General features: G+C 43.7%; 2 protein-coding genes across 2 annotated transcripts; both read left to right on the forward strand.

The window, feature by feature from the left end:
• The first annotated feature begins 4,594 nt into the window (after positions 1–4,594).
• Positions 4,595–5,026, forward strand: LOC140470956 (histone H2B type 1-M-like). Its single transcript, XM_072566880.1, has one exon. The coding sequence runs from the start codon at positions 4,628–4,630 to the stop codon at positions 5,003–5,005; it is 378 nt and encodes a 125-aa protein (XP_072422981.1). The 5' UTR covers positions 4,595–4,627; the 3' UTR covers positions 5,006–5,026.
• Positions 5,027–6,096: 1,070 nt separating this feature from the next.
• Positions 6,097–8,144, forward strand: LOC140470601 (histone H2A-like). Its single transcript, XM_072566650.1, has 2 exons — positions 6,097–6,127; positions 7,756–8,144. The coding sequence occupies exons 1-2, from the start codon at positions 6,097–6,099 to the stop codon at positions 8,142–8,144; spliced, it is 420 nt and encodes a 139-aa protein (XP_072422751.1).
• The last annotated feature ends 6,494 nt before the right edge of the window (positions 8,145–14,638 follow it).

The raw sequence follows: 14,638 nt of genomic DNA on the forward strand, positions 1-14,638 counted from the left end.
GATTTATCCACCTTTATGCGTTTCAAGATATCCAGCACTTTCTCTTCTAGTGGAATTATGGTCACTGGCTCCAAAGTGCTCTCTCAGTGACACCTCAGTCACCTGCCCTGCCTTATTTCCCAAGAGTAGGTCAAGCTTTGCACCTTTTGTAGTAGGTACATCCACGTACTGAATCAAATAAATTCTCTTGTACACACTTCACAAATTCCTCTCCAACTAAACCCTTAACACTATGACAGTCCCAGTCTATGTTTGGAATGTTAAAATCCCCTACCATAACCACCCTAATATTCTTACAGATAGCTGAGATCTCCTTACAAGTTTGTTGCTGAATTTCCCTCTGACTCTTAGGTGGTGTATAAAACAATCCCAATAAGGTGATCATCCCTTCCTTATTTCTCAGTTCCACCCAAATAACTTCCCTTGATGTAGTTCCAGAAATATCTTCCCTCAGCACTGCTGTAATGCTATCCCATAAGATCATAAGACAGAGGAGTGGAAGTAAGGCCATTCGGCCCATCGAGTCCACTCTGCCATTCAATCATGGCTGATGGGCATTTCAACTCCACTTACCCGCATTCTCCCCATAGCCCTTAATTCCTTGTGCCATCAAGAATTTATCAATCTCTGCCTTGAAGACATTTAGCGTCCCGGCCTCCACTGCACTCTGTGGCAATGAATTCCACAGGCCAACCACTCTCTGGCTGAAGAAATGTCTCCGCATTTCTGTTCTGAATTTACCCCCTCTAATTCTAAGGCTGTGTCCACGGGTCCTAGTCTCCTCACCTAATGGAAACAATTTCCTAGCATTATCTTGTAAGTTTCTATTAGATCTCCCCTTAATCTTCTAAACTCCAATGAATACAATCTCAGGATCCTCAACCGTTATGTAAGACCTACCATTCCAGGGATCATCCATGTGAATCTCCGCTGGACACACTCCAGTGCTAGTATGTCCTTCCTAAGGTGTGGGAACCAAAACTGGACACAGTACTCCAAATGGGGCCTAACCAGAGCTTTATAAAGTCTCAGTAGCACAACGTTGCTTTTATATTCCAACCCTCTGGAGATAACATTGCATTCGCTTTCTTAATCACAGACTCAACCTGCACGTTTACCTTTAGAGAATCCTCGACTAGCACTCCCAGATCCATTTGTACTTTGGCTTTATGAATTTTCTCACCATTTAGAAAGTAGTCCATGCTTGTATTCTTTTTTCCAAAGTGAAAGATCTCACATTTGCTCACATTGAATTCCATCAGCCAATCCCTGGACCACTCTCCCAAACTGTCTAGATCCTTCTGCAGCCTCCCCACTTCCTCAGTACACCTAATGTCGTATCATCGGCAAACTTCGCTAGAATGCCCCCAGTCCCTTCATCCAGATCATATATAACATGAACAGCTGCGGTCCCAACACTGAAGCCTGCGGGACACCGCTTGTCACTGGCTGCCATTCTGAAAAAGAACCTTTTTTCCCAACTCTCTGCCTTCTGTCAGACAGCCAATCCTCAATCCATACCAGTAGCTCACCTCGAACACCATGGGTCCTCACCTTGCTCAGCAGCCTCCCGTGTGGCACCTTTTCAAAGGCCTTTTGGATGTCTAGATAGACCACATCCACTGGGATTCCCTGGTCTAACTTATCAAAAATGCCACTCCCCCTCCTCTCTTGCCTCCCTTTCTGTCCTTCCTTTGATAATACTGCCATTTCACAGGACATGAACTGACAGGTACATTTTGATAATTATTCACAGAACAAAATCTGTCAGCCGTATATTGACACTCACACTTTTACACCTTGCAGAAACTGACAGATACAGGTTGACAACTAAACTCTCATTCACACAGCAGAAACTGAGGGGGTAGATTTATAATGACAGTCAAACGCTTGAATTGCAATAACTGACAAGGACAATTAATGACAACATTTACATGTTCATTTGGCAAGAATGGACAAGTACAGGTCGATAAATGAATTTTCATATTCACAATGCAGGAAGTGAGAGATGGACACTGTGTGATAATATTGTGGCTTGAAGAGGTTTATTTTGTCCTTTTGTTTTTGAAGAGCAATTTTAAGGCAGAGACACCGAGCCACTAGACAAACAGTTTGAGGTCTATTTAGTATCTTTATAGAAACCTGAAGACTCATCAACAGAAATACTTCATGTTTGAGAAGGAGCCCTTGTGTTTATTGTTTTTGGAGAAATTTAAGAACAAAAATTACAGACTGTTTAGATGAAGTTTATTATTGCAGCCATTCAATTTGCAAATTATATACATGGCAGGATGACAGAACCTCATTGCCAAGGTGCCATCACAACTTTGATGAAAAAAGATGGAAGCATTTCTTAGCAGGAAAAAGTGGACTGTCGCAGTGAGTGTTTGCATGCTTCAAGTCAATGAAATGTATATGTATTGTTTACTAATAATGTAAAATATATATATTTTTAAATTAGGCCATCTCTGTATATTGATGGATTCTTTTTAAGAGGGTTGGAAGGTTTGATGATATTGTGGCTTTAAGATATTTATTATGTCCTTTCTTTCTTGTTGAAGAGAGGTTTTATGATAGAAGTGTCGAGAAGTCTACCAGAGCTGCAAGAGTAAACAGTTTGAGGCTTTTTTTATAGTTGGAACAACAGAGGCAGCCTGAGTTAGTGTGGTCAAGCTCTCACAGAACAACATTTTTAGTTTTGGCTTTCAGCAAAACTATTGGCGTCCTGAAGATGCGAAAGCTAGTTTTCCCCTCTCAGTTACAGTCAGAAGCTGCAGGTTCTCTTTCTGCTACTGGAGTCGGATGTAAGACTATCTATTTTATTGAATTTGTCTTTTGCCAAGAATGTTTATGGGATATTACTACATTGGAACAGTTAACTTGGAAGAGTTATCCATTATTCTGTTAAGTAATCCAACAGAGTTAAGATTTTCCAATTCCTTCTTTATTGTGTTGTATGTTAACTACTGTGCACAGGACAATGTACACCTTTTTAAAGCCACACAATCATTCTAACTGATAACTGCCCTCATATTCACATAATAGAAACAGATTGGTACAGGTAGATAACTACACTGCCATATCCGCGCCAGAGAAACATTCAGGAACAGATTAAGCCAAATTCAGGAATTCACAAAGCAGAAGCTGACTGATACAAATGGATAACCAAACCCTTATTCACAAACCAGAAAACATCAGGTGAAGATTAATGACCATATTTACAATGCAGAAACTGACAAGTTGAAACTGATAAAAGCATTCACACAGACACATAGCAGAAACTGATAGGGGGAGACTGATAATTACACAGACATATTCATTGAGCAGAGACTGACTCATAGGAAAAACTGATAGACACTGCAATGGTAATGACTTACACATTCTCACAACAGTGACCTTTTGGGATTGAACGATAATTGTACGAACGTAATCGCTGACCGACACAGACTGATTACTACACTCACACGTTGAGATAGCAGAAACTGACAGGGACAGAATGTGAGAGAGTAATAATCATTCACCTCCTGAAAGCTCACATGGGCAGATCAAAAACCGCACTCCCATTTTACACAGCCACTAACAAGAGGTAAACTAATCCTTAAACAACCGGAAATTCTGAAGAACACAATATCATTCACAGTGCAATCAGAGAATCACAGTGATAAAACAAATAACATGAGATTGTCACAATTAAAATTCACATCAGTACTTATGTTCAAAATAATCCTTCAATAAGTGACCAGTTCAGAATGAGTACAAATGACTTGTAACCAAATAAAATTCAGAGAAAATCCACTTAGCAAAGTTTATAATGAAAAAAATAATCCTGCTAGAAACTGAAATGCACCAAATAATTTCTATTCTAATGTAGTGCAAAGTAAGATTTCAGGAACTGAACTATTAGCAGGACACTGCTGACACTGATTGAGGAGCTGAACATGTTGTCAGCAGAAAGCAAAAGGCACAGGTCGCAGTACGTCCGTTCCATTAGTCGTTGAGGTAATCAGATTAGAATTGACAATGATACACACACTGTCAGATATTCTGAGTAATGTAAGAATATTTTGGCTAATAATCATTGGAGATTTGAATAAGAATCGGCGAATAGATAATTGAAGGGAGTTTACAGAGTAGATGATGGTAGGATGTCCTTCATTTTCAGAGACTGTAGAGCAAGAAACAAAACCAAAAGAGAACATTCCTTAACTCCCATTTTCCTCCAACACAATGCAATTGTCGAGTAGTTCCGTCATTTCCAGGAGTAAAACACACTGCCTATCAGATTGCAGTGCATTTTCTCACTTGACAACAAATGTGATGCTATTTTAAAATGGAAAAGAAAAGATGCAGAATACCTTATAATTAGAATCTCACAGTTTAGAGTGAGCTCGGCATTTGAACCCTTCAGAAAATTTCGCTTTGTGTTTCCGATGACATTGCAGATCTTCACAGATCCACATTGAGTCCCAAACTAGCCAATCAGAGAGAAGCTACAATGCCTACCACGTAGCCAATCAGAAACCCGGATTTCCTCCATCCCTCATTAGCATTGCTGCCGCCGTCAGTCTATAAAGAGCGAGCTCCAAGCCCGCTTTCTCTTATTCTGTATCTGAGAGTGAGCGGCGCTATGGCTGAGGAAAAGAAGGGTCAAGTTGCCAAGAAGGGCGCGAAGAAAGCGGTGAAGAGGGCGCCAGCGAAGGGCGGCAAGAGGAGGAAGCGGCCCAGGAAAGAAAGTTACTCCATCTACATCTACAAAGTGATGAAGCAGGTTCACCCCGACACCGGCATCTCCTCCAAGGCCATGAGCATCATGAACTCGTTCGTCAACGATATTTTCGAGCGTATCGCGGGGGAGGCTTCCCGCCTGGCCCATTACAACAAGCGCAGCACCATCAGCTCCCGGGAGATCCAGACCGCCGTGCGGCTGCTGCTGCCCGGGGAGCTGGCCAAGCACGCCGTGTCGGAGGGTACAAAGGCGGTGACCAAGTACACCAGCTCCAAGTGAAGGACCGTACTGCACTGAAACAAACACACATCCACACCCCCAAAGGCTCTTATAAGAGCCACCCACAACTTCCGCGAAGCAGCTAAATCGTTCTGTTTGTGTTTTTCAATTCATATATCTACTAGATTTGTGTTTGATAAACGTTCGGTCCAGTATTGAGTGATCGCTGACCCCGTTCGCGCCTTTTTCTCGGATACGTTCATGTGTATCCTGAGGTCCCTGCCTGGGCAGAGAGATCATGTTAGACGCTACTGTCATTTTTCAGCTGATTGCATGTGTCTTTGTTATTCGATCAGTTCTGGAGCTACACACTCCGGTGGAGCATGAACCCGGAGTTTCATCCCCATCAAACCAAGTGCCCCCCAGCACCTACCGGCAAACAAAAAAAGGTTTCCCTTTGAGTCCGATTTTACTTTACTTTTAATTTCCAAATCTCCGCAGGGGTACTGTTCGGATGCAGAGCCTTGCCAAATGCACCGAAGTAAAAGTAGAACAGCTGCAGAAATGGCAGAGGGAATGTGGAGGTTTATTTTGTATCGATCTATGATCGTGTGCAATAGGGAGGGTAACTTTAAAATAATCTCGATCGTGTTCACTTAATGCACTGACTCGGGAGAACGTATTCTCATGTTGTATCAGTACATCGGGGTGCTGTTGAAATGTGAAGTAAATGATTAGTTGCAGAGTGCAGGGTTTGGCGCCTTTTTTTTTGGTTCCGCTTATGTTTAACGTTTGGAAAATCCCAATTCAAGTTCAGAAATGGGCAGGTTCCAGTAGGCTAGGGAATGAGGTAGAGACTTAATGTAAAGGGCCCACTTTTCATGCAGAAGTAAATGATCGCGAGTATTCATGCATCCTTCTGTGTTTAAACTGCCTACTTTTCGGTATATATTGGCGGGCTTTTCAAATTGTAAACGAGAGGTTGATGATTTGGCGCCGGTACTTTCCGCCCTCCTCCCCGTGCCCTCTCCGGATTGGGGAATGAGGCAGATATCTGACTAGGAATTGAAACAACATTAGGAGGGGCTGAACAATGGGACCAATCAGAAACGGCCGCCCCACCATCCCTCCCGATGGGATAAGAGGCCGCAATGTGGGCGGAGTGCAGCATTCTCTTTGAAAGTATCCCCCCTTCCAGAATCCTGAGGGGAACACCACCCCAGCTCATGACTCCACCCCCATTCCCCCCACCATCTCACCCACTCCAGTTATTGGCTCTGCCCCTACTCCCAGCTCCCAGCCCTGCCGAGTTTTCACCATCCCTCCAGACCTTCCCCTCACTGAGGACGAACGATCAGTCCTCAGCAAAGGACTCACCTTTATCCCCTTCCATCCACGCATCACTGAATTTAATAAACGCCGTGAGGTCGAACACTTCTTTCTCCATCTCCGAGTGGACTTTCACAATCAGGATTCCCGCCCACTTCTGAGAACCCCTTCGCCCACCTCCAACACACTGCATCCACATGGACACCCCGCGCTGGCCTATTACCTGCCCTCGACCTCTTCATTTCCAACTGCCGCCGGGACATTAACCGCCTCAACCTGTCTACCCACTTCCCCCACTCCAACCTCTCACCCTTACAACATGCAGCCCTCCAAACCCTCTGCTCCAATCCTGACCTCATCATCAAGTCAGCAGATAAAGGGGGCGCAGTGGTAGTCTGGCACACTGACCTCTACATCACCAACACATTCCACCCTGACCTTAAATTTACCTGAACCATCTCTGAGACCTCCCTCCCCTTCCTTGACCTCTCCATCTCCAATAATGATGACCAACTTGACACTGACGTTTTTTACAAACCCACTGACTCCCACAGCTACCTGGATTACACCTCTTCCCACACTACCTCTTGCAAAAATGCCATCCCGTATTCCCAATTCCTCTGCCTCTGCTGTAACTGCTCCCAGGAGGACCAGTTCCACCACAGAACACACCAGATGGCCTCCTTCTTTAGAGACCGCAATTTCCCTTCCCACGTGGTTAAAGATGACCTCGAATGCATCTCATCCACATCCTGCACCTCTGCCCTCAGACCCCACCCCTCCAACCGTACAAAGGACAGAATGCCCTGGTGCTCACCTTCCACCCTACCAAGTTTTACCTGCACATCCACTAATATCATTTATTGTATCCGTTGTTCCCAATGTGGTCTCCAGGAGACTGGATGCCTCCTACAAGAGCGCTTTAGGGAACATTTCCAGGACACCCGCACCAATCAACCACACCACCCCGTGGCCTAACATTTCAACCCCCCCTCCCACGCTGCCAAGGACATGGATCTCCTGGGCCTCCTTCACCGCTGCTCCCTCACCACCAGAGGCCTGGAGGAATAACACCTCATCTTCCGCCTCGGAACACTTCAACCCCAGGGCATCAATGTGGACTTCAACCCTTTCCTCATTTCCCCTTCACCCACCTCACCCTTGCTCCAAACCACCAGCTCAGCACTGACCCCATGACTTGTCCTACCTGCCTATCTTCTTTTTCACCTATCCACTTCACCCTCCCCCCAGCCCCGACCTACCACCTTTATCCGCTCCCCCACTCTCCTATTGTACTTTATGCTACTTTCTCCCCACCCCGACCCTGCTCTAGCTTATCTCTCCACCCTTCAGGCTCTCTGCCTGTATTCCCCAAATGTCGATTTTACTGCTCACCGGATGCTGCCTGAACTGCTGTGCTCTTCCAGCACCACTAATCCAGAATCTGGTTTCCAGCATCTGCAGTCATTGTTTTTACCGAGTATGTGACCATGTCTGTAAGAAGAGGAAAGGTCGCGCCAAGGCGAAGTCTCGGTCGTCCCGGGCTGGCCTGCAGTTCCCGGTGGGCCGTGTTCACAGGCTCCTGAGAAAGGGTAACTATGCTGAGCGTGTGGGTGCCGGAGCGCCGGTCTATCTGGCTGCGGTGCTGGAGTATCTGACGGCTGAAATCCTGGAGCTGGCCGGTAACGCGGCCCGGGACAACAAGAAGACCCGCATCATCCCCAGGCACCTGCAGCTGGCCGTGCGCAACGACGAGGAGCTCAACAAGCTGCTGGGAGGGGTGACCATCGCTCAGGGCGGGGTGCTGCCTAATATCCAGGCCGTGCTGCTGCCCAAGAAAACCGCCGCTGCTGGATCTGCGAAAAAGTGAAGACTATTCTTGAATCTGACAACCCAAAGGCTCTTTTAAGAGCCACCCACAGCATCTGTGAAAGGAGCTGAACACTCCTGTCTGTCTGATTGAATTACCTTCCTTTAACTGATATCGGTTTCAGTCCCTGTCTTATTCGATACTGTCCTTTCCTAATGACTGTTCACCGTTTGAGCCGTAGCACAAGGAGCGTGAAAAGTTCATGGAATATTGATACAACGCAATCTTAACAGTGCTCGGAGTACATTATTTTTATTCCTTGTAGATGTCTGCAATTTCGTCGCTTTAATTATTGTCTTATCAATGAATCACTCAGTCCCTATACTCCTCGCTCACAGGCAGTTTCACGTTATCTTGAACTGCATTTAGAAAGAGCTGAATTGCTCCAGTGCCGCGAGTAAGTTTATAATGAGTGGTCGCTGACCCTCGGTGTTTTATTCTCGGATGAGTTCCTGTGTAGGGTCCTTTCCCTGGCCATGGACAGGGAGCATAATGGAGGCAACAGTCATTTTTCAGCTGCTTCGAGTTGGTCAAGTTGCTGTTTAATACTGGGCCAGTTCGGGAGTTTCCCGCCCCTGTGGGGTATGACCCTGATTTTGATCTCTGGCAAACGAAGAAGTGAGTCAACTTTAGAGTGGTGCTGGAAAAGCGCAGCAGGAAAGGGTTTTGCCTGAAACATCGATTTTCCTGCTTCTCGGATGCTGCCTGAACTGCTGTACTTTTCAAGCACCCCTCTAATCTCCAGCATCTGCAATACCCACCTCTGCCAAACAGAAGTGCCCTACCTTTGAATTCCACCGATTCATTTTACAGTTAAATTTCCATACACCGAAGCTGTTGCTTGATTGCACAGTGCTCTGAATGAGACTTTCTGCTGTCGTTTAGAAGCTTTCAAAATGAACTGATCAAACCAGAACAGTTTCCTCACTGCAAGGGTCAGTCAAATAGCACAGAAACAGATCCTACTGTTCAACCAGTCCATACCCAATAGAATCTCAAACTAGATAAGTCCCACCTGTCTGTTCTTGGCCCATAACCCTCCAAAATCTTAACAATGATATACTTATCCAAATGTCTTTTCAACATTGTGACTGTGTCCATATTCATCACCCCCTTTCGAAGTTAATTCCACACAATCTATACTATTTTTAAAAAAAACTTACTTTTAAAATCTTTTTCCTTTTAAACCTTAAAAATGTGTCTCATAGTCTTGCAGTCTCTTACCACAGAAAAAGATACCTACCATTCCCCTTACCTTTAGCCCTCATAATTGTCAAAACTCTATCACCCATCAAGATCTTAGGCTCCAGAGGACAGATGTCCCAGCCTATTCTTGCAATGGAATCTTCCATTCCCATCAGCATCCTAGTAAATCTTTTCTGAACCCTTTCCAGCTCAATAGCATACTTTTGATAACAGGGTGACCAAAATTTGATACAGTAATCCAGAAGGGGACTCATCAACACCCTATGCAACCTCAATACAACCCTCCAACTCCTGTCCTCAAAGGTCTGAGCAATGAAGGCAAGCACGCTAGATGATTTCTTCAACACATTGTCTACATGTAAAGCAAACTTCAAAAATATGCAGCTGGCCAACTAGGTCTCTCTGTTCAACAGCACTACCCAAGGCCCTACTTGTATAAGTCCTACTCTTGTTTGTTTTGTAAAGATGCAATGCCTCAATAACTCCATCTGCCATTCCTCATGCCAATGACCGAGTTAATCAAGATTTGTTTCTCATCTGAGAGATCCTTCACTGTCCACTATCCCACCAATTTTGATGACATCTGCAAAATTACTAACCATGCCTTCTGTAATCTCATCTAAATCATTTACATAAAAAAAAGTGGACCCAGCACCGATTGGGGTGGAACATCATTGGTAACTTGCATCCAGTCTAATTAGCAACTGTCCACCTCCTCTCGATCTCCTGCTGTTATGCCAATTTTATATTCAGTTGGCACACTCAGCCTGAATCCCATGTAATCTAACCTTGCTATTTAGTCTACCACGCAGAATCTTGTAAAAGCCTTTACCAAACTTCAAGTCGATAATGTTTACCATAGTGCCCTCAACCTTCTTGGATACTCCCTCAACAATCTCAATCAACTTTGGGAAATATAATTTCCTTCTACAAAACAATCCTGACAAATCCTAATTATTCCTTGCCCTCTCCTACCACTCCTTCCCAAACCATACATTTGAATCCTATCATTCAGAATCCCCTCCAACAATGTACCCATCACACAGGTCAGACTCACAGGTCTATACATCCCAGGCTTCTCCCTACATCCCTTCTTAAAATAATGGCAAAATATTACCCAATATCTGATCATCCAGCACCTCACCATAGTTACAGATGATACAAATATTTCTGCAAGGGGCACCACAATATCCTTCTTAACTTTCCATAATGTCCTGGGATATACTTGATCAGGTCTCTGAGATTATCCAACTTTGTTTTCAAAGACCTCCAGCATTTCCTCTTCTGTAATGCGAACACTTTTCAAAGCATCAATATTCATTTTCCTGAGTTTGCCTGCTTCCCAGTAAAAACTGATGTGAAAATGCATTTTCTGCCTCTCACATCTTCTGAAATTCAACCAGAACTGTAGAGGTGAACTGGATCTGCTGGTAACAAAATGGCCCATGTCTGCTCCCACAAAATGGCTGACAAATGTCTACCATAAGTACATTGTCATTAATGGCTCTGAGTAATCTATTTTGTCCAGGGCAAATGAGGGTACTTCTGAAAACTTACTAACTTTCACACATAGGCATAAATGTTTTGGTTCCATGTATCTATGCTGGAAGTCTTTAAAAAACAGACCTAAGCTTAACTAACCAGAACAGAAAGCATTCTTACAAATCTTATAGCAACTAGTTAAAACTAAATGTCCTTCGTATTTTTAACACACATAATTAGGACAACAGGAAATATAAGAGGAAAAACAGAATTCCGTAAAGAAAGCACTTGAGATACAACAAATAACAGAATTCAAACTGACTCACAGATAAAGCCAGTCTGAGAGGCCTGAAGGAGTCCAGCAATAAACTTTGGAATGTGAATGAAGAGGATGCATAGAAAGATGGCAAGGATGAGTGATAATAGTGTCTGTTCAATGTCATGTGGTCATGGGAAGTTGAGGCCTGTTAAAGGAATGCCTGTCATTGATTTGGTGTCTTATAGGATTGGGTTTACGAAGTATGAGGGAGGATCAAAGTGATCAAGTTGTATGCAATTGCTGTCAGCAAATTTATAAAAATACTGCTTTGTGTTATAAATTCAGAGTATGTCATAATCTCCCTTTCAGGGCTGGCCTCTGGAGAGAATCCTTTGCCCCTGTTTTAGCTAAGTTTTACATGAATAAACCTCCACTTGCCTGAGTTCTGCCTGTCTGCTGAGTTTGCATTCCCTTTCGAGTGAAAAGGCTCCGATAACAACAACAACTACCTTTTTGATCTTTAAGATGCCCTACTCTCTTTCTCTCCCTCATTGTTACCTTGCTTTGAAAGATCTTGTAGAATCTCATTGAATTATGCTTAACCTTATCTGTCAAGACTATCTGGTATCCCCCTCTTTAATTTCCTAATCTCCCTCTCAAGAATGCCCTTACTATTTGCATAGTGTTCAAGAGATGCTTTCACCTCAGTTGTCGATGTCTAATATATGATTTATTTGTATTTGCAAATGAAACATTGACTTTGCTGGTCCTCTGATGCTGTGCTCTTCCAGTTTCATTTTTATCAACTCTGACTGTCCTTACTAAAAACCTTACATTTATCCACAATATATTGCTTTTGCCCATTGACTTCTTTTCAACATAATCACAAGGCATCTTCTTTCACAGCTCACCATAGGGCGGCACGGTGACTCAGTGGTTAGCACTGGTCCCTCACAGCACTCGGGTCCCAGGTTCAATACCAGCTTTGGGCAACTATCTGTGCTCTGGTTTGCTCCTACCTTCCAAAGATGTGCAGGTCAGGTGAGTTGGCCATGGTGAATTGCCCATAGTGTTAGATGCATTAACCAGAGGGAAACGGGTCTAGGTGGGTTACTCTTCAGAGGGTCAGTGTGGATTAGTTGGGCTGAAGGGCCTGTTTCCACACTGTAGGGAATCTAATCTAAAAAAAACTGTTTCATGTCATCTGTCAATCTGGGGATATTATATTTAGTTTCCTCTTCTAAATCACTGTGACTATATTGTGAAGAGTAGAATTCTAATAATGATTTTTGCCATGACTCCTAGTCACTGCTTGCCATCGAAAAAAATGATTCATTTATTACCTCTTTCAGCCAACAAGTTTTTTAAAATCCATCTCAGCACCATGTTCTTTATTTTGTTTTATGTGGGATTTTGTCAAAAGAAACATCCAAATGACGCCATCTGCTTATCACCTCTATCCCAGCAGATTTGCTAAGTTGAGAACATAGAACATTATGATACAGGAACAGGCCCTTCGAAGCCATGCTGACTTTGTTTGGTCCCAAACTTTTTTTTCTGCAGATACTCTGCAAGTATTTCCTGAAGAAGGGCTGGTGCCCGAAACGTCGATTCTCCTGTTCCTTGGATGCTGCCTGACCTGCTGCACTTTTCCAGCAACACATTTTCAGCAAGTTTTTTTTCCCTGCAGGCTGAGTGGCCTATAATTCCCAGATTATCTCTAACTTGCTTTTCAAATAGATTGGTTACATTAGCTAATTCACAATCTGTGGAAAATATTGCAATGTCTATGGAATCTTGGAACATGACCATTCACTATTTCTGTGACCACTATGTTAAGTACTCTGGGATGTGGATGATCAGGCCCTACTATTTCCCAGCTTTAATCCTATCCATTGTCCCAACACAATTTTCCAAACAATATTGATTAGTTTCAATTTTTCCCTCTCACTGAACTCTGTGTCCCCCAAATTTCCTGGTGCATCATTGGTGTCGTCCTTTGTGATCAGAGAACAACAGTTACATATTTGGATGGATAGCCATTTTTGCTCCCTAATATAGACTTCCTTCTTTTGATCGTAAGAGACCTATCTTTGTGTTCACCAACCCATGTTTTCTTCCATTTCTCCTTTACACATTTATCAATACTTTAACAGTTAGTTTCTTTTTCAAACGATCTGCAAGCTTACTCCAGTCCTCATTCTCTCTTTCTTGATCAATGCCCTTTGTCTCATCGCTTGCTGAATTCTAAATTATGGTGAAAGTGAGGAATGCAGATGGTGGAGATCAGAGTCAAGATTGGTGTAGTGTTGGAAAAGCACAGCAGGTCAGGCAGCATCCGTGGAGCAGGAAAATTGATGTTTTGGGCAAAAGCCTTTCATCAGGAATAAGGCTGGGAGCCTCCAGGGTGGAGAGATAAATGAGAGTGGGGTGGGGCTGTGGAGAAGGTAGCTAAGAGTGTTATAGGTGGATGGAGGTGGAGATGAAGGTGATAAGTCAGAGAGGAGGGTGGAGCAGATAGATGTGAAGGAAGATTGGCAGGTAGGACAGGTCATGACGATGCTGCTGAGCTGGCAGGTTTGAACTGATGTAAGGTTGGGGGAGGGGAAATGAGGAAACTGGTGAAGTCCATGAAGTTGATTCTCAACTTACTGCGAATCCTCTTGTAAGGATTCTATGTTGAAGAAGTTCTCCTTCTCTTTCAACAAGTATCTCAGTGAGTTTCTCTCTCACTGCAACCCTCAGGTCATCTTCTCTGCCCTGAATTCGAAATTGTTCCCAGGCTTTATATTTGTTTGTTTATTTTCTTCCCAATCTGTATGCCTAATCTTGGGATCAAATATTATCTCACAGAGCTCTAAAGTTTTGTTAAGTTTACAAAAGTAATACTAAAGCTTTGTAAATTGTAAAACTTTCCAAACTTGGGGCAACCTCCATCAGAAAAGTTAAATGCAGTTGATGTAGGGAGGCATCAACTTGATAGAGGGCAAGTTTCTCTCTAAGCCACACACCATAATCACTTGGAAATATATCCCCTTTCATTTACTGTTGCTTGATCAAGACCCTGGAAATTCGTGGATTAGTGGTGCTGGAAGAGCACAGCAGTTCAGGTAGCATCCGAGGAGAATTAAAATTGACGTTTCGGGCAAAAGCCCTTTGCCCGAAACGTCGATTTTACTGCCACTCGGATGCTGCCTGAACTGCTGTGCTCTTCCAGCCCCACTAATCCAGAATCTAGTTTCCAGCATCTGCAGTCACTGTTTTTACCTGGAATTTCCTGTTCATGGCATTGTAGGCAGGACATAGACAAAAGCTGTTCCAGAAGGTAGCTCACCACCGCCTGCTCAAAGGGGAATAAAGACGAAGCTCAGCCAGCGACGTCCACGTCCCTAGAGTGAATAAACAGAAACACCTGGGGTTTCTCGTTGTGGCATACAATACATCTCAAGGTTTCTGTCTGCAGCATACCTGACACTAACATCTGTTGTCCACTATACACTAAATCGAGGCCCAGAGACGTTATTGCATATCCCTGTTCCCGGTCTGA

The sequence above is a fragment of the Chiloscyllium punctatum genome, chromosome 52, assembly GCF_047496795.1.
Source record: "Chiloscyllium punctatum isolate Juve2018m chromosome 52, sChiPun1.3, whole genome shotgun sequence".
Taxonomy (NCBI): Eukaryota; Metazoa; Chordata; class Chondrichthyes; order Orectolobiformes; family Hemiscylliidae; genus Chiloscyllium; species Chiloscyllium punctatum.

Bases quoted from the DNA above. Each gene is read 5' to 3' on its own strand.
- LOC140470601 (XM_072566650.1), top strand. From the start codon at position 6,097: ATGTGGGCGGAGTGCAGCATTCTCTTTGAAA. The intron at 6,128-7,755 runs GTATCCCCCCTT...GTTTTTACCGAG, and splicing joins GTGCAGCATTCTCTTTGAAA to TATGTGACCATGTCTGTAAG.
- LOC140470956 (XM_072566880.1), top strand. From the start codon at position 4,628: ATGGCTGAGGAAAAGAAGGGTCAAGTTGCCAAGAAGGGCGCGAAGAAA.